The sequence below is a fragment of the Rhinoderma darwinii genome, chromosome 5 (assembly GCF_050947455.1).
Source record: "Rhinoderma darwinii isolate aRhiDar2 chromosome 5, aRhiDar2.hap1, whole genome shotgun sequence".
NCBI classification, from domain to species: Eukaryota; Metazoa; Chordata; class Amphibia; order Anura; family Rhinodermatidae; genus Rhinoderma; species Rhinoderma darwinii.
The window spans coordinates 237,196,038-237,216,818 of record NC_134691.1 but is presented as its reverse complement, the minus strand read 5'-3'; the positions used below and the strand labels follow the sequence as shown (position 1 = coordinate 237,216,818).

Below are 20,781 nucleotides of genomic sequence, written 5' to 3'. Positions count from 1 at the left end.
GTATCAATCTATTGTCCAGGCTGTTTAGCTCACAGAGTATTGCCAACTGGATACAACTGTATCCACTCCTTAGCTCACAGCAGGACTAGGCCTGTATATAAACAAAAAAGTGTTCTCATTCGCTGACAGCAAGCACATTTCTTAAAAAAAGGTGAGAGTTGTTGAACTTTTCATTTATACATTCATTAAGCTTAATTTACATAAAACTACTTTTTCTTCATATGGACATAAAATCATTAATGTCAACACTATAGCAATGTGTAGTTGTAAAAAGTTGTAGGAAGCAATAAGCCGCATAAAAAAGGGCCGCGAAAAAGAAATGCACGTCACTTCTTGAGACGTTTTTGGAGTCTTTTTCATACACTCTATAGAAAAACAGCTCCAAAAACGGCCGTTAAAAACGTTGCGAAAAACGCGACTTTGATTAAAAAACTTCTGAAATTCACAAGATATTTTCCATTAAAAAACAGCTCCGTATTTTCAGAAGTTTTTGAGTAAATGTGTGAACATAACCTAAAGATATCCCAGACAATCTAATATACGTTCCTCCCCGTGTTTGTGTAAGGCATTTGCGTCTGCATTCCTTTTTAAAAGGATCCTTATTTTAAAGAAATGTTCAAGGCAATTGAATGTGGCAGTCCCCCGGGGACTGGATGCCCGGTACTAGCGCGCGTGACTGTTACAAAAAACTAGCATTCTCTGTCCAGGTTTGGACTGCGGTCTGCCAGTTGAGGACCCCTGTTATATACTTATATGATCCACAAGGTTACAGTATCTTCTTACTTGGTTTTAAATGTTTTGCTATAAAAATTTTCTTATCATATACCATATACCTTAAAGAATGTACAGCAGGCCCATAAATTATTAGATGTTGGAGGGGTTGTTGGATTAGAAGAAGCGAAGAGAGTTCCATTGCAGTTTTCTCCATAATTAAGGTAGGGTTGTAGAGACCTGCTTTTTTATAGCTATGTGTGAAGTTTATCCTACAGAAGAAATAAATATTACATCAATTAATAGTGGAAAACAATATTAACTTCAAATGCTATGGACAATTTTGACATGAAAAAAATATTTCTACATATGTTAGTGGTTAATTTGAGTTAAAAAAAAAAAAAGTTGCACTAAAGTTTCAAGCTGCAATCGCAATTCTTTCAAGACTCTACCTATGGTCATTTCCTCTCTAATATAGGTCCTTCTTAATGAATTAGAATATCATCAAAAAGTTAATTTATCTTAGTAATTCAAAAAGTGAAACTCGTATATTATATAGATTCATTACACACAGAGTAATCTATTTCCAGCATCTTTTTCTTTTAACCCCTTCCCGACATCCGCCGTATATATACGGCGCTGTCGGGAGGTACTTCCCGCAAAGCGCCGTATAGGTACTGCGCAACGGGAAACGGTCATCGGTGCTAATTGCACCGTGACAAAGTAAAGATGGCTGCTGTCCCTGACAGCAGGCCATCTCTACTACTCGCCCAGGGTGCCGTTTCGGGCACCCCGCATCGGCGATCGCTGCTATTGGTCAGTCAATTCTGACCGGCCAATAGCAGGTATTTTTGTATGGAGTCACAGGGCACAGTTAGACAGTGGCAATTGGTGTTGTCTAAGCCAACGCCCATCGCCACCAACGTCACCTAGGGAGGTGGCAGTGATGCCTCCTCTAGGAGCGCTCTGATTGGTCGGTCTGTAATGACTGACCAATCAGAGCACCGGGGGGTGTTTTGAACATCGATACCGCTCTGCACGTCGCCATTCCAGTTTGAGGCAGCGTGCAGAGCGGTTGAGAGACTGTCTGCTGTGGCTTTGCTAGGATTTGTAGTGCGATCTGCGCTACTGTATAAAAGAAGTGTCCTATCTTGCTACTTCTGTCTGATCACCAGCAGTCTTCGTTTTTTTTTGTGATCTGACAGATTTTTTGGCCCTTTCCCTGTCCTTGGGCCTGTCCTTGTCCCTGTCCCAATCCACTCCCTCCCTGTCCCAATCTACCCCCCCTTTCTCAACCCAACCCCTACCCTGTCTGAGCGCTGATTTTTTTTTTCAATTTGCACTATCTCCCTGTGTGCGTCCTGCGGCCACGAAGTGCTGGTTAGTGACCGCCATCACTGATCAGCATCCGTGGGGTTTTTTTTCCGTACGTTCTTTCTTTGTGCCTTTTTTCACCCACACCAATTACCTGTGTGTGTCCTGCGACCGCTGAGCACTGATCGGAATTTTTTATTTTTGTCATTTTTTTCAAATTATAAAATGGCACCATCTACCTGTGTGCACCCTGCGGCCACAGACTGCTGATTAGTTATCAGCATCTGTGGTAATTTGTTGACGCAAGTTTTTTTAGGTCTTTTTTTCATCCGCACCTTTCCATAGTGTGTGTCCTGCGCTGCGTGCTGATCAGTGACGCACATCACTGATCAGCATATTTTCTGGCCTAGTAGTTAGGTGTAGCTAGTAGGTAGGGAGTTAGCGTAGCATACGCCAGCGTTAGAAACGTTCATTTAGCTTTAGATGTAGATAGATATATCTAGCAACTTTTATCTGCAGTTTTAGTAGAAATTCACCGTAGATCAGTTAGACTACAGTTTTTTTAGTAATAGATAGCGTCAGTTACTGACGGACGTTCAGTTGTTTTTTTACTGACGTTCGTCCAGTAAATTTTTAGAGCCTAGTTTTACTGTAGCACGTTAGTTAAACTATAGGTTTTTTTTTAGTAATAGATAGCATCAGTTACTGACAGACGTTCAGTTGTTTTTTTACTGACATCCGTCCAGTAAATTTTTAGAGCCTAATTTTACTGTAGCACGTTAGTTAGACTACATGTTTTTTTTTAAGTAATAGATAGCGTAAGTTACTGACGGAAGTTAAATTGTTTTTTTCTAACTAACGATCGTACAGTAAATTCGATTCTTTTTTTTTTTTTTAATTCTTATCTTCCAATTTCTGTTCACTATACATGTGTAAAAACACTACACACACACGTGTAAAAATAAAAGTTGATTACACGTGTAAAAACACCACACAACCCCCTGTAATAAATCAAAATGTCTCAATCGTCCAGAAGGATGTATTCAGTCGAGGAGGCATACGCCATCACTGCCTCTGACACTGATTCGGCCAGCGAGGGAGACGAGGAATATGCCCCACTCCTTTTAGTTTCCTCCTCCAGTGATGAGGAACCCCCCCCCAAAGGCGATCCAGGAGAGCAGCTGAGGCAACTCCAATGATTGATCCCGTGTGGACTCCACTCCCCGAAAATTATGAGCCTCAAATTCCTGATTTTATAGGCAGTTAAGGGAATTCAGTTTGAAACTGAAGGCCACAAAGAAATTGACTTTTTCAAGGTCTTTTTCTCTGAGGAGTTTATTAACTTAATGGTGGCTCAGACAAATCTGTACGCCCAACAATTTTTAACCCAAAACCCCACTTCATCATTTGTTAGGTGGACCCCAGTAGATGCAGCGGAGATAATGAGATTTTGGGGCCTTGTGCTGCATATGGGACAAGTGAGGAAGCCAGAGGTTAGGCATTACTGGACTGCGGATATTTTGTACAACACCCCAATTTACCGTACAGCCATGTCCCGTACTCGCTTTGAAGCGATTTTAAAATTCTTGCATTATAATGATAATGCACAGTGCCCGCCCCAGGATGACCCCACATTTGGCCGTCTATTTAAAATCAGGCCAATCATTGATCATTTCTGCACCAAATTTTCACAAGTGTACACCCCTGATAAATATATTTCCATAGACGAGTCCCTTGTTCATTTTAAGGGGAGGCTTAATTTCCGCTAATACCTGCCCAATAAGAGGGCAAGGTATGGAATTAAATTGTACAAACTGTGTGAGAGTACATCTGGGTATACACACAGGTTTAGGGTTTACGAAGGGAAGGACTCTATTATTGAACCCCAAGAATGCCCCCCCCCCCCCGTCCTGGGAGTTAGTGGAAAAATAGTGTGGGATTTAATACACCCATTGCTGGACAAGGGTTATCACCTTTATGCGGATAACTTCTACACCAGCATCCCACTATTTAGGTGCATTTCTGCCAGAAGTACTGTAGCATGCGGTACTGTGCGCAAAGATCATAAAAGGCCTCCCTAAAACACTGCTTAGCCAAAGCCTCAGAAGGGGTGAGAGCAGGGGACTATGCAGCGAGAACATTCTGTTCGTCAAATATAAGGACAAGAGGGATGTCCTTATATTGACCACAATTGATGGCAGCGGCAGCACCCCTGTCCCTGAACGAGGTACCACCACAGTTACCCAGAAGCCAAATTGCATCCTGGGCTACAATAAGTACATGGGCGGGGTTGATCTCTCTGATCAAGTACAGAAGCCTTATAGTGCCCTACAGAAAACAAAGACATGGTACAAAAAGCTGTCCGTGCACATTATACTGTGTTCCAAATTATTATGCACATTGGATTTAAGTGTCATAAAGATTTAATTATTCGTTTTTCAATTTAACTCATGGATGGTATTGTGTCTTAAAGCTCTTTGGATCATAGTAATCAATCTCAGACACCTGTGATAATTAGTTTGCCAGGTGTGCCCAATCAAAGGAAAACTACTTAAGAAGGACGTTCCACATTATTAAGCAGGCCACAGGTTTCAAGCAATATGGGAAAGAAAAAGGATCTCTCTGCTGCCGAAAAGCGTGAAATAGTGCAATACCTTGGACAAGGTATGAAAACATTGGATATTTCAAGAAAACGTAAGCGTGATCATCATACTGTGAAAAGATTTGTCGCTGATTCAGAGACGTGTTCGTTCAGATAAAGGCATAATGAGGAAGGTTTCTGCCAGACAAATTAATAGGATTAGAAAAGCAGCTGCTAAACTTCCATTTCAAAGCAGCAAACAGGTATTTGAAGCCGCTGGTGCCTCTGGAGTCCCGCGAACTTCAAGGTGTAGGATCCTCCAGAGGTTTGCAAGTGTGCATAAAGCTATTATTCGGCCACCCCTAAACAATGCTCACAAGCAGAAACGGTTGCCGTGGGCTCAGAAATACATGAAGACTAATTTTCAAACCGTGTTGTTTACTGATGAGTGCCGTGCAACCCTGGATGGTCCAGATGGATGGAGTAGTGGATGGTTGGTGAATGGCCAACATGTCCCAAAAAGGCTGCGACGTCAGCAAGGAGGTGGCGGAGTCATGTTTTGGGCTGGAATCATGGGGAGAGAGCTGGTAGGTCCCTTTAGGGTCCCAGATGGTGTGAAAATGATCTCTGCAAAGTACGTCGAGTTTATGACTGATCACTTTCTTCCGTGGTACAAAAAGAAGAACAGTGCCTTCCGTAGCAAAATTATATTCATGCATGACAATGCACCATCTCATGCTGCAAAGAATATCACCATGTCATTGGCTGCTATGGGCATAAAAGGAGTGAAACTCATGGTGTGGTCCCCATGTTCCCCTGACCTCAACCCTATTGAGAACCTTTGGAGCATCCTCAAGCAAAATATCTATGAGGGTGGGAGGCTGTTCACATCAAAACAGAAGCTCTGGGAGGCTATTCTGACATCCTGCAAAGATATTCAAGCAGAAACTGCCCAAATACTCACAAATTCAATAGATGCAAGAATTGTGAAGGTGATATCAAAGAAGGGGTCCTATGTTAACTTGTAACTTGGCCTGTTAAGTTTTTTTCGACTGGCTAACCTCTTCATCCAACACATCTTCCACTTGCATGGCTTGTGTAAAGGATCTGCCAGGCACTGCGGGGTTAACTCCCAGAACTAATCAGTCAGCACCTGAGAATACATCCCTGAGACTGACTCCTGCTTCCACCATTCAGGCTGGCAGGCTTAGGAGTGGGAGAGCCTATCGTAACCTGGCCAGACTCAGCTAGCTCCCGCCCTCGGTCTATTTAAGCCTGCACTTCCTGTCCCTCGGTGCTTGTTATTGCTTTGGTTTCCTTCCTTGTGGTTCCTGGCCCAGCTACAGCTCCTGCTATTTTTGATCCTGCTCCATACCGACCCTGGCTTACCGACTACTCTTCTGCTTTTCGTTTTGTACCTCGCACACTCCTGGCTTGACTCGGCTCGTTCACCACTCTGGTTGCTCACGGTGTTGCGTGGGCAACGGCCCCTTTTCCTTGCTTGTGTTCCTTGTATGTTTGTCGTGTTTGTCGTGCACTTACTGAGCGCAGGGACCGCCGCCCAGTTGTACCCCGTCGCCTAGGGCGGGTCGTTGCAAGTAGGCAGGGACAGAGTGGCGGGTAGATTAGGGCTCACTTGTCCGTCTCCCTACCCCCTGCCGTTACATAATAACAAGCCCATACCTAGTCTACCCCTGGTCCCTGACACCACTATGGATCCCCGTGAGACCCTGGCTCAGCAAATGCAGGGTCTCTCCCTACAGGTCCAGGCCCTGGCTCAGAGGGTCAACCAGCCTGATGCTACCCTGGTAGTTCCCCGCACCGCACCTCTTGAACCCCACCTCAAGTTGCCCGACCGGTTCTCAGGGGACCGGAGGACTTTTCTCTCCTTTCGGGAGAGTTGTAGGCTTTACTTTCGTTTAAAGCCTCATTCCTCAGGTTCTGAGAGCCAGCGGGTGGGTATAATTATGTCCCGGCTCCAGGAAGGGCCCCAAGAGTGGGCCTTCTCCTTGGCTCCTGACGCCCCTGAACTTTCCTCCGTTGATTGTTTCTTTTCTGCTCTCGGACTTATTTATGACGAGACTGACAGGACTGCCTTTGCCGAGAGTCAGCTGGTGACCTTAAGTCAGGGTAAGAGACCTGTTGAGGATTATTGCTCTGACTTTCGGAAGTGGTGCGTAGCTTCTCGGTGGAATGACCCTGCCTTAAGGTGCCAGTTTAGGTTGGGTCTGTCGAATGCCCTGAAAGACCTGCTAGTTAGCTATCCCTCTTCTGACTCCCTAGACCAGGTTATGGCTTTAGCGATACGACTTGACCGACGTCTCAGGGAACGACAACGTGAACGTTTATGTGTTTTCTCCTCCGACTCCCCCATGATGCCTCCCGAAGCTCCGTTGCTTCGTTCCTCCCCGAAAGATTCAGAGATACCTATGCAACTCGGGGCCTCCGTGTCCCCCCAACAACGTAGAGAATTCCGCAGGAAGAATGGTCTCTGCTTCTACTGTGGGGACGACAAGCATCAAGTGAACAACTGTCCTAAGCGTAAGGTTGCAGCCAGAGAACTTCCGCGTCTAAGTGATCATCGGGGAGGTCACTTGGGCGCACAGCTATTTCCCGTAAATATGAAACGTACTAAGATCTTGCTTCCCTTTCAGGTCTCTTTTGGTGGTAGGTCTGCTACCGGCAGTGCTTTCGTGGATTCAGGGTCCTCTACTAATATCATGTCTGTGGAATTTGCTATGTCCCTTGCTATGCCTCTTATTGATTTGCCTAAACCTGTCCTGGTAGTGGGTATCGACGCCACTCCTCTTGCTAATGGTTATTTTACACAGCATACCCCTGTTTTTGAACTCCTTGTTGGCTCCATGCATTTGGAGCAATGCTCTGTACTGTTGATGCAGGGATTATCGTACGATTTGGTGCTAGGTCTTCCCTGGTTGCAGTTGCATAATCCTACGTTTGACTGGAATACTGGGGAGCTAACCAAATGGGGTAATGAATGTTGTACGTCATGTTTTTCTGTTAATTCTATTTCTCCCCCTAAGGAGGAGAATACGCTACCCGAGTTTGTTCAGGACTTCGCTGATGTTTTCTCTAGGGAGGCCTCCGAAGTGTTACCTCCTCATAGAGAATACGATTGCGCTATCGAATTGGTACCAGGAGCTAAGCTTCCTAAGGGTAGGATATTTAATCTTTCTTGTCCCGAACGTGAAGCTATGAGAGTGTATATCCAGGAATCCCTGGCCAAGGGTTACATTCGTCCCTCTTCTTCTCCGGTAGGTGCTGGCTTCTTCTTCGTGGGGAAGAAGGATGGTGGTCTTAGGCCATGCATTGACTACCGTAGCCTGAATAAGGTCACGGTAAGGAACCAGTATCCCCTTCCTTTGATTCCTGATCTCTTTAATCAGGTTCAGGGGGCCCAATGGTTTTCTAAATTGGATCTACGGGGGGCGTATAACCTTATTCGCATCAAAGAGGGGGATGAGTGGAAGACTGCGTTTAACACGCCCGAAGGCCATTTCGAATACCTCGTCATGCCCTTTGGGTTGTGTAATGCCCCTGCGGTCTTCCAGAATTTCATAAATGAGATTTTGAGAAATTACCTGGGGATTTTTCTGGTAGTGTACCTTGATGACATACTGGTGTTTTCCAAGGACTGGTCCTCCCACGTGGAGCATGTCAGGAAGGTGCTCCAGGTCCTTCGGGAAAATAAACTGTTTGCCAAAACCGAAAAATGTGTGTTTGGGGTACAGGAGATTCCATTTTTGGGTCAAATCCTCACTCCTCATGAATTCCGCATGGACCCCGCCAAGGTTCAGGCTGTGGCGGAATGGGTCCAACCTGCCTCCCTGAAGGTGTTACAGTGTTTTTTGGGGTTTGCTAATTATTACAGGAGATTTATTGCTAACTTCTCGGTCATCGCTAAGCCCCTTACGGACCTCACTCGCAAAGGTGCTGATCTCCTCCACTGGCCTCCTGAGGCTGTCCAGGCTTTTGAGGTCCTTAAGAAGTGCTTTGTCTCGGCCCCGGTGCTGGTTCAGCCCAACCAAATGGAGCCATTTATCATGGAAGTTGACGCATCTGAGGTGGGAGTGGGGGCTGTCTTGTCCCAGGGTACCAGGTCCCTCACCCATCTCCGTCCCTGTGCCTACTTCTCCAGGAAGTTTTCGCCAACTGAAAGTAACTATGATATTGGCATCCGCGAACTCTTAGCCATTAAATGGGCATTTGAAGAGTGGCGCCACTTCCTGGAGGGGGCTAGGCACCAGGTAACGGTCCTTACCGACCACAAGAATCTGGTGTTCCTAGAATCTGCCCGGAGGCTAAACCCGAGACAAGCTCGATGGGCGTTATTTTTTACCAGATTCAATTTTTTGGTTACCTATAGGGCTGGGTCTAAAAATATTAAGGCTGATGCACTGTCGCGTAGCTTCATGGCCAGCCCTCCTTCGGAGGAAGATCCTGCTTGTATTTTGCCTCCAGGTATAATCATTTCCTCGATCGATTCTGATTTAGTCTCTGAAATTGCTGCTGATCAAGGTGCAGCTCCCGGGAACCTTCCTGAGAACAAGCTGTTTGTTCCCCTGCAATTCCGGCTAAGGGTACTTAGGGAAAATCATGACTCCGCACTATCTGGCCATCCAGGCATCCTGGGTACCAAACACCTCATTACCAGAAATTATTGGTGGCCTGGGTTGCCTAAAGACGTTAAGGCCTACGTCGCCGCTTGTGAGGTTTGTGCTAGGTCCAAGACTCCCAGGTCCCGACCAGCGGGCTTACTGCGTTCGTTGCCCATTCCCCAGAGACCTTGGACACATATCTCCATGGATTTTATCACCGATTTGCCTCCATCCCAAGGCAAGTCGGTGGTGTGGGTGGTGGTGGACCGCTTCAGTAAGATGTGCCACTTTATGCCCCTCAAGAAACTACCCAACGCCAAAACGTTGGCTACCTTGTTTGTCAAACACATCCTGCGTCTCCATGGGGTCCCTGTCAATATTGTTTCGGACAGAGGGGTACAATTTGTTTCATTGTTTTGGAGAGCCTTCTGTATGAAGTTGGGGATTGATCTGTCCTTCTCCTCTGCCTTCCATCCTGAAACCAATGGCCAAACGGAGAGGACTAATCAGTCTCTAGAACAATACTTAAGGTGTTTTGTCTCTGACTGTCAATTTGATTGGGTCTCTTTCATTCCCCTCGCCGAATTTTCCCTTAATAACCGGGTCAGTAACTCGTCTGGGGTCTCTCCTTTTTTTTGTAATTTTGGGTTTAATCCACGGTTCTCCTCCGTTTCACCTGGTAGTTCCAACAATCCTGAGGTAGAGGTCGTTCATCGGGAACTGTGCACAGTCTGGGCCCAGGTTCAGAAAAACCTAGAGGTGTCCCAGAGCGTACAAAAAACTCAGGCTGATAAAAAACGTTCTGCTAACCCCCTGTTTATGGTCGGGGATCTGGTGTGGATGTCGTCTAGGAACTTGCGTCTCAAGGTTCCGTCCAAGAAGTTTGCTCCCCGGTTTATTGGGCCGTATAAGGTCATTGAGGTCCTCAATCCTGTCTCCTTCCGGCTGGAGTTACCCCCGTCTTTTCGGATACACGACGTGTTTCATGCCTCCCTCCTCAAACGCTGCTCCCCGTCCTTGGCTCCCTCGAGGAGACCTCCTGTTCCCATCCTCACCCCGGAGGGGGTGGAATTCGAGGTGGCCAGGATTGTGGACAGCAAGATGGTCCAAGGCTCCCTCCAGTACCTGGTCCATTGGAGAGGATACGGGCCCGAGGAGAGGACTTGGGTACCCGCCCGGGATGTTCACGCTGGGGTATTGGTCAGGAGGTTCCACCTGCGTTTCCCCAGTAAGCCAGGTCCACTTAGAAAGGGTCCGGTGGCCCCTCATAAAAGGGGGGGTACTGTAAAGGATCTGCCAGGCACTGCGGGGTTAACTCCCAGAACTAATCAGTCAGCACCTGAGAATACATCCCTGAGACTGACTCCTGCTTCCACCATTCAGGCTGGCAGGCTTAGGAGTGGGAGAGCCTATCGTAACCTGGCCAGACTCAGCTAGCTCCCGCCCTCGGTCTATTTAAGCCTGCACTTCATGTCCCTCGGTGCTTGTTATTGCTTTGGTTTCCTTCCTTGTGGTTCCTGGCCCAGCTACAGCTCCTGCTATTTTTGATCCTGCTCCATACCGACCCTGGCTTACCGACTACTCTTCTGCTTTTCGTTTTGTACCTCGCACACTCCTGGCTTGACTCGGCTCGTTCACCACTCTGGTTGCTCACGGTGTTGCCGTGGGCAACGGCCCCTTTTCCTTGCTTGTGTTCCTTGTATGTTTGTCGTGTTTGTCGTGCACTTACTGAGCGCAGGGACCGCCGCCCAGTTGTACCCCGTCGCCTAGGGCGGGTCGTTGCAAGTAGGCAGGGACAGAGTGGCGGGTAGATTAGGGCTCACTTGTCCATCTCCCTACCCCCTGCCGTTACAGCTTGCTTCTTCATATCGTGTCTGATTGGTGGTTCAGTTTACCTCGAAATTCTGGAGAGCCCTCTGTAAACTCCTAGATGTGAAGTTGGACTTTTCCTCAGCCTACCATCCCCAGTCCAATGGTCAAGTCGAGAGGATTAACCAAATCATGGAGAATTATCTACAACACTTCATCTCCATGCAGTATGATGACTGGGTACAGCTTCTTCCTTGGGCAGAGTTCTCATACAACATCCACTTCATTGTCTACGGCCAACATCCACAAATTCCTCTTTCTGTTTCAGCTATGTCCCAGGTGCCAGCAGCTGACTCTGCATTCAGGGACTTTCTACAGATCTGGCAGCAAACCTGGTCCTCTATTCTGCTGGCGGTCGATCGCATGAAGCGAAAGGCAGATACTAGCATAAGAGAGCCGCCTCAGTATCCTCCGGGTACCAAAGTCTGGCTGTCCTCAAGGAATATCCATCTAAAGGTACCTTTGTACAAGTTTTCTCCCAGGTTCGTCGGACCCTTTGAGATCCTACAGCAAATCAACCCTGTCTCCTACAAGCTTCGGCTGCCTCCTACCCTCAGAATCCCCAACTCCTTTCATGTGTCCCTCCCTAAGTCTGTGGTCCTCAACCGCTAAACAAAAACGCCTAGCTCTGCAGTTGCTCCCAAAGGTTCTTCCGATTTATTTGAGGAGATCCTGGACTTCAAAAAAGTAGGAGGAAGAACTTTTTATTTGGTGGATTGGAAGGAGTTTGGTCCAGAGGAGAGGTCCTGGGAGCTAGAAGAGAACATCAATGCTCCAGCCCTCATTAAGAATTTTCTCTCTCGCTCTGGCCCCAAGTAGAGGGGGCATAAGAGAGGGATACTGTAGCGTTCATGGCCACAGACCGTTGGGATTACTCACTCCCTGGCGGCCGCAGCCATGGATCTGTGAGGGCTAGCCTGCATCTCCTCCCCAGGAGACTCCAGCACTCACTTCCACTCCGGTCCGCTGTGTCCCGTAGGGTGCGCGCGCATGCTCCTGCCCGGCCTTAAAGGGCCAGTGTGCGCACATGAAATTAATAATTAATTAGCCCATGATCACCCTGGACTATATGAAAGACCATGCCCCTTTACTCCTTGCCTGGGCGTTGTTGTGTTTACCCGTGTTAGTCTTGCAAATTGTCCCTTAGTGTTATCCTGTTCCCAGTGTTCCCGTACCTGCTGCCTGTATCCTGTGCTACCTTTGTTCCTGCGCCTTAGAAAGTTAAAGTCGTGTTGTGCCACCGGTCACGCCTGTTGTATTACACCACGCCTGGTGTCTGCTGCCAAGGTCCCATCTGAGCCTAGCCGTTGCTACTGTCTAAACTACTACAGGTACCCTTGTGCTTGGACTATATATATCAAGATCCCCAACTCCTTTCATGTTTCCCTCCTGAAGCCTGTGGGCCTGAACCGCTAAACAAAAACACATAGCCCTGCAGTTGCTCCCAGCAGTTCTTCCGATGTGTTCCAGATTAAGGAGATCCTGGACTTAAAAAAGTAGGAGGAAGAACTTTTTATTTGGTGGATTGGAAGGGGTTTGGTCCAGAGGAGAGGTCGTGGGAGCCAGAAGAGAACCTTAATGCTCCTACCCTCATTAAGAAGTTCCTCTCTCTCTCTGGCCCCAAGAAGAGGGGGCGTAAGAGGGGGATACTGTAGCATCCACGGTCGCGGGCCATCGGGTTTACTAAACCCCCTGACGGCCGCAGTCGTGGATCTTTGAGCGCTGGCCCGCATCTCCTTCCTAGGAGACAACAGTGCTTACTTCTGCTCAGTTCTGCTGTGTCCCGCACATGAAAATAATAATTAATTAGCCCATGATCACCCTAGACTATATGAAGGGCCCTGCCCCTTTGCTCATTGCCTGAGCATTGTTGTATTTTTCTATGTTAGTCTTGCAAATGATCCCTTAGTGTTATCCTGGTCCCGTTGTTTCCCATGCCCTGCTACCTGTACCCTGTATCCTGTGCTATTTGTTCCTGTGCCTTAAACCTGTTGGCGTCGTGTTGTGCCATCAGTTGCGCCTGCTGTTTTGCACCACGTCTGGTGCCTGCTCTCAAGGTCCCATCTGTGCCTAGCCATTGCTACTGTCTGAACCACTACAGGTACCCTTGTGCTTGGACTATATACATATATTGACTTGGTACTTTGTTGGCCAGCTGCTATCTTGCTACGGCGGTATGGCCCAGTGGGTCCACATACCCACAGACGTGACACTCCCCCTCTTCTCAAATAGTAGGGAGGAGAAGAGCAGAGAGAGTAAGCTCTTAGTAAAGCAGATAGATGAGTTCAGCCCCAAGCGGACAGCAGCCAGTAGAAGTGTGCTATCGGCAACTAAAGCCGGCCATACACTTTAGATAGCTGTTGGCCAAATGTTTGTGTTTTCAATAGGGATAAGGGAAAGCTGCTTCCCAACTCTTCTGGCAGTGGCTTACCTGTAAACAAACTAATGGATTGGACATGTCTGAAATTCAACATACCCGAACCTACTTTCCTCTGACATCTCCCATCGTAGGAGAGTTGGAACACCGCCTTACACATTAGATGGTCGGCTGGTCACAGCAACATTGACAGGATTGGCTGACATACATCTAATATGCAGTGGCGTAACTTCCGCTGTAGCTGCCATAGCGACCGCTATTGGGCCCGTGGCATGAGGGGGCCTTCGATACCTGCCATCACAGGCTCACCCATGCCCAGTGGCGCCGCTAGCAGACACTATGGCTGCTTCAGCGGTAGCGACGCCACATTCAATAATATCTGCGTCGTTAGGATGCACATACTATTGAACACTACGGCAGAGCAGGGAGGTATCTCTCCGCTACCCGCCGTCACGGCCCCCCCATGCCCGGTGGCTCCGCTAGCAGCGGATATGGCTGCTACAGCGGTAGCAAAGCCACATTTAATAGTATCTGCACCTTAGGACGCAGATACTATTGAACACTACGCTGGAGCAGGGAGATATCTCCCCGCTCTGCCATTAAAGAGGTTGTCCCACAAAACACATGTATCCCCTATCCACAGGATAGGGGATACATGTGTGATCGCTGGGGGTCCGACCACTGGGACCCCCAGCGATAAGGAGAACAGGAGACCGAAAGTCCACCAAAGTGCTCCATGAGTGTCATGTCCATGGCTGCGGGCCGTCAGTTCCACTCTCCCCCTGACAGCCACAGCCATGAGTCGGCGAGCGCTGGCCCCAGTATCCTCCTCAGGAGACGCCAGCGCTCACTTGAAGCTCACCTTAGCCGGATCCCGTAGGGTGCGCGCAGACGCTCGTGCCCGCTCGCTCAGGCCATGGACCCCGCTGGTCGACCCAAGACCAATATGACGTCACAAGCTGTCGTTCCTCCTACTACACCTCCTGGCAGTGTTGTACCACGTTTCTCTTTGCCACTTCCTGACCTCTACGCTATGATGGAGACGCGAGGACCTGTCGTGGATTCTTGAACCAGTGCCAGATCCACTTCCGTCTGTATGCACGTGCATTATCATCTGGCGGCGCAAGGGTCGCCTTCATCATCTCTCTCCTCACTGGCAAGGCCCTTGCTTGGGCGAACCCTATCTGGGAGAGACAAGGACCTGAGACCCATGACTTCCAGGGCTTCCTCCGGACTTTTCACATGGTATTTGAGGAGCCTGAACGAGTCTCGTCTGCAGCAGCCTCCTTGTTGAACCTACGCCAAGGAGACACATCCGTGGGCGAGTACGCCATCCACTTACGCACCCTGGCGGGAGAACTGTTGTGGAACAATGAGGCCCTGGTGGCTAAATTTTGGCATGGACTGTCCCCTAGAACTAAGGACGAGCTTGCCGACCAACATCTACCGTCTACTCTGGATGATATCGTCCTTCTGTCCGCCTGGATTGATATGGGGATCCAAGAGGATCGTCGGGAAGGAGGCTTCCCTAGTTCGGATCCATTCTTGCAGCAACCTCTGTTATCCTCTGATGCCGATCCTCATATGGAGTCTGTAAGCGTGGACCGGTGTAAGCGGTCTTCTCAGGAGAGACTACGCAGATGCACTTCGGGACTCTGTCTATATTGCGGCCTCGGAGGCCATCTTGTGCGCCTGTGTCCCCAAAAGCCTTGTGTTGGTAGGAGAGACAACCTTGGGTAAAAAAGTACTTCAGTCCAAATTATCCTTACCCATGACCATAGTGTCCGGTGAGAGAACGAATCAGGTCTCTGCATATCTGGACTCTGGATCTGCTGCTAATTTCATTTGTAGAGACCTGGTGGATCTTCTTCAATTGCCCACTACCCCTCTGGAGAGGCCGTTGATGGTGGCATCGGTAAATGGACTTCCTCTGCCAGATCCAGTTATTGATGTGACCAAGCCACTGAGGCTCCAAGTGGCAGCTCTCCACTCCGAGTTGCTATCATTTTTTGTCTTGTCCAAGGCCGTTAATCCCGTGCTGCTGGGCCTGCTTTGGCTCCGACTACATGCCCCATTCCTGGACTGGAACTCTGGAGAGGTTATCTAGTGGGGCCCCGAGTGTAACAATCGTTGCCTGGGACAGATTCGTTCAGCTCAGCCTCCTTTGCCTCAGCCACTGGCAGGATTGCCTGGTCATTTTGCTGCATTTGCGGACGTCTTCAGCAAGAAGGAGGCGGAGACACTGCCGCCACACCGGGCATATGACTGTCCTATCGAGCTGATTCCTGGTGCATCCCTTCCCCGTGGTAGGGTATATCCTCTCTCTTTGCCAGAGACTCTGTCCATGTCCGCCTATGTTAGAGAGAACTTGGAGCAGGGCTTTATACGCAAGTCTTCGTCCCCGGCAGGAGCCAGGTTCTTTTCGTCAAGAAGAAAGATGGTTCTCTATGTCTCTGTATCGACTACCAGAGTCTCAACCAGATCACGGTGAAAAATAAGTATCCATTGCCATTGATCTCAGAATTATTTGACAGTATACGTGGTGCCAAGATTTTTTCCAAACTAGACCTGCATGGGGCTTACAACCTAATCCGGATTCGCCAGGGTGACGAATGGTAGACGGCATTTAACACCCGTGACGGACACTATGAATATCTAGTAATGCCCTTCGGCCTGTGTAATGCTCCCGCAGTCTTCCAGGAGTTTGTTAATGACATCTTCCGTGACCTCCTCTATGTTTGTGTAGTAGTCTATCTTGATGACATTTTCATGATTTTTTCTCCAGATCCTATGACTCATCAGAGACATGTCCGTCAAGTCTTGCTGCGGTTAAGGGAGAATTATCTGTACGCCAAGTTGGATAAGTGCGTGTTTGAGAGAGATACTCTACTCTTCCTGGGCTACATCATCTTGAATAGAGGTCTCAAGATGGATCCTGAAAAGGTAAAGTCTGTCCTGGAATGGTCACGTTCTCAAGGCTTGAGGGCCATACAGCGCTTTCTTGGATTCGCCAATTTTTATAGACAGTTCATTCGCAAACTTCTCTTCACTGACATCTCCTATCTCTAACCTCACCCAGAGCGGCATGAACGGTAAGGTGTGGACTCCTGAAGCAGAGTCCGCATTCAATAGCCTGAAGAGTGCCTTCACGTCAGCCTCTATCCTCCATCATCCAGATGTTTCCCTACAGTTCTCGTTGGAGGTGGACGCCTCTTCTGTCAGTGCTGGTGCACTCCTGTTCCAGAGAGGTTCCAAGGGCAAGCCAATGGTATGTGGATCTTTCTCTAAGCTCTTCTCTTCCGCAGAACGCAACTACTCGATAGGGGATCGGGAGTTACTGGTCATCAAATTGGCCCTGGAGGAGTGGAGACATCTACTAGAGGGCGCAGCTCATCCCATCCTGATTTTACAGACCACAAGAACCTCACCTACCACCAGACGGCCCAACGGCTGAACTGAATCCTCGACAGGCCAGGTGGTCACTGTTCTTTGCCAGGTTCCAGTATGAGCTCCATTATCGCCCGGCTGACAAGAATGTTAGGGCCGATGCCTTGTCCAGGTCTTTCGAAACAGAAGGCACCATGGAGATGCCACAGAACATTATCGACCCGTCCTGCATTATCTCGGTCAATCCACTGCAAGTTGGGGACATTCCTCCAGGGAGGACTTTTGTGCGCATGGCTGACCGAGGGAGAGTCCTACGCTGGGGACACACCTCTAGACTGGCAGGTCACGCGGGGACCCGTAAGACCCGGGATCTGATTACCTGTCATTTCTGGTGGCCCACGCTGTCCAAGGACTTAATGGACTTTGTTTCCTCCTGCTCTGTGTGTGCAGCTAACAAGGTCGCTCACTCCAGACCTGCTGGCCTGCTCCAGCCATTGCCCGATGCTCCCTGGCAGCATATAGCGATGGACTTTTTTACTAACCTGCCTCTCTGACCTGCCTCTCTCTGCCGGATGATGGATCGATTTTCGAAAATGGCCCACTTCGTTCCTCTGACCGGTCTTCCGTCTGCTCCTCAACTGGCCAAGCTGTTTATCCAACACATCTTCCGCCTGCACAGCTTGCCGCAGCATATTGTGTCTGATCGAGGGGTTCAGTTCACCTCGAGGTTCAGGAGAGCCCTCTGCGGACTCATAGGTGTGAAGTTGGACTTTTCCTCGGCATACCATCCTCAGTCCAATAGTCAGGTCGAGAGGATCAATCAGATCTTGGAGAACTACCTACGCTATTTAGTCTCTAAGCAGCATGATGACTGGTTGCTTCCGTGGGCTGAGTTCTCTTTTAACAATCATACCAGCGAGTCCACAAGGAACACACCGTTCTTCATTGTCCTTGGCCAACACCCACGAATACCTCTCCCGGTTCCTGATACGTCCGAGGTACCAGCTGCTGACACGTCCTTTCGGGACTTTCTGCAGATCTGACAGCAGACTCGACCCTCCATCCTGCTGGCGGTTGACCGTATGAAATGGAAGGCGGACACAAGGAGAAGAGAACCTCCACAGTTTCCTCCTGGCACAAAGTTCTGGCTGTCCTCCAGGAACATTTCACTGAGGGTGCCGTCATGCAAGTTTGCTCCCAGGTTCCTTGGACCCTTTTTATTTGGTGGATTTGAGGGGGTTTGGTCCAGAAGAGAGGTCCCTGGAGCCAGAGGAGAACCTCAATGCTCCTACTCTTCTGAAGAAGTTTCTCTCTCGCACTGGTCCCAAGAAGAGGGGGCGTAAGAGGGGGAATACTGGCATGTCCGTGGCAGCAGGCTGTCAGTTCCACTCTCCGCCTGACAGCCGCAGCCACGAGTCGGCGAGCGCTGGCCCCAGTCTCCTCCTCAGGAGACGCCAGAGCTCACTTCCACTCTCCTCAGCTGGATCCCGTAGAGAGTGCAGTCCCCCGTTCTTCTTTTCGTTGGGGGTCCCAGGTGTCGGACCCCCAGCGACCACACATGTATCCCCTATAGGATAGGGGATACATGTGTTTTGTGGGACAACCACTTTAACTAGGCTACAGGCTGTTTTTTTTGTGTTTTTTTTGGGGGGGGTTGGGGCTGTATGGTGCTATCTACAGGGAGGGCATTGTCCAGCACTATCTACAGGGAGGGGGCTGTATGGTGCTATCTATAGGGAGGGGGCTGTATGGAGCGATCTACTGGGTGGCTGTATGGCGCTATCTACAGGAGGGGGGCTGTATGGTACAATCTACAATGAGGGGGCTGTATGGCACTATCTACAAGGAGGGGGCTGTATGGTGCTATCTACAGGGTGGGCTGTATGATGCTATCTACAGGAGGGGGGCTGTATGCAGCTATGTACAGGAGGGGGGCTGTATGGTGCTATCTACAGGAGGGGGGCTGTATGGCACTATCTACAGGGGGGCTGTATGGCACTATCTACAGGAGGGTGCTGTATGACGCTATCTACAGGGGGCTGTATGGCACTATATACAGGGGGGATGTATGGTAATATATACAGGGGGGCTATATAGAGATATCTACAGGGGGCTGTATAGCGCTATCTACAGAAGGGCTGTATGGCACTATCTACAAGGGGGAGGTAGGGGCGCTATATACAAGAAGGTGTGACACTATCTACAGGGGGGCTCTATAGCACAATCTACAGGGGGGCTGTATGCCACTATCTACAGGGGGCACTATCTACTAGGGGGCGCTGTGTGGCAGAATCTACAGGGGGCACTATCTACAAGGGGGGCTGTGTATGGCACCAAGTGGAGGGGGGCCCAGTCAAAAGTTTGCTATGGGGCCCAGTCTCTCCAAGTTACGCCCCTGCTAATATGTATGGCCATTTAAAGTCAGAGGCAGCAACACAGACAGCTATATGATGGAGTTACACAGTCTATACAGCAAATTGATAGTACAATTTTATTTAAGATATTTTTATAAATTTGCATTTAAGAAGCAAATTTATAATAAAAGAAATCTGTGAAAGTGTGTACATACTGTAGCTTTTAAGAACAAAGTTCCATTTTGAAAGGTAATAAATTTTGTCAGAAAATAACTCTACTTATATTTTCATATAATTTCCTATAATTGCAGTTTAGTCATTATAATTCCTAAACTGCGATCATGGCACAACAAAAATCACATGTATTTAGATTTATTTTTTTGCAAAGATTTTATTTTTCATTGCAGAAATGGTGCAACACCAGTACTGCATTGTGTGGAATTTCTCTTAACCCCTTAACGACCGCCCACCGTCTTTTGACGTCAGGCGGTGCATGTACTCAGTCTACAGCGACGCCTTTTGGCGTCGCTGTAGTAGAGGGGGTTTATCGGCATCCTGGTGACATCTGCACTAAAAACCGGCTGTAAGTAACAGGTCCGGTTCTTAGTGCAGCCATCAGGACCTGCCGATTTCGTCGTAACAGCACGTGACCGATGTGACAGCCAATCACAGCGGTCACATGCTGTTACTGCGTACAGAGCCGCCGGGAGTGTCTAAATGACAGCTCCTGCTCTAAGAACGAGCTGTTGTTAGCAGCTCTGTTCTTAGAGCAGTAATCAGGAGCCAATAGTATTGGTTCCTGATCTTTTGTGATCACTATGAGATCCAATCATAGTGATCACTACTGTAAAATAAAAGTAAAAACATGTATCTGTTTCTCCTCACTGTTCTAGCTGTGGAGAGAAACAGATACAAGTGTGTCAGTGTCCCCACACAAAATCACTTGTCCCTTACACAGTTTATTTTAAAAAAAACACATTTTTTTCATTATTTTATAGTATATACATATATATATATATATATATATATATATATATATATATATATATATTTACTGTATATACTAAGAATCGTACTATAAACTACTTTCTTTTTAGGGTACGCTGTTAGACGGCGTGTACGCTGTTAGGCCTCATGCACACGACCGTAGCCGTGTGCACGGCCGTGATTTTCGGGTCGGCCGGCTGCGGACTGTCCGCCGCAGGCCGCCCGCAAATCGCGGGACATGCACATGGCCGCCACCATTGTTTTCAAGGACCGCAAAAACTACGGTCGTGTGCATGGCCCCATAGAAAAGAATGGGGCCGCAATTCTCCCATGGCTTTTCGGGGGAATTGCGGCCGCAAAAACACGTTCATGTGCATGGGGCCTTAGACGGCGTAGGGTGCTGTTCTGGCCTTGGGTTTACGGTTTGTTTTAGGCGTAGGGTTTAGGTTTAGGTTTGAAAAAAATATAAAATTAAAAAAAATTAAAAAAAAAAAAAAGTTTAATTCTTTTAGTGTTCTTAGTTGATTAGGCTTCATGCACACGACTGTGCTCGTAATTACGAGCACGGCCGGGCACGGCCGG

At 48.4% G+C, this 20,781-nt stretch overlaps 1 protein-coding gene across 1 annotated transcript in view; it reads right to left on the bottom strand.

Moving 5' to 3' along the window:
- Positions 1–20,781, bottom strand: part of PKD1L1 (polycystin 1 like 1, transient receptor potential channel interacting) — a 433,476-nt gene that overhangs the window by 337,040 nt on the left and 75,655 nt on the right. The window contains exon 10 of the mRNA XM_075828219.1: positions 834–983. Within this exon, the coding sequence (XP_075684334.1) occupies positions 834–983 (150 nt within the window). The remainder of the gene's footprint in view (positions 1–833; positions 984–20,781) is intronic.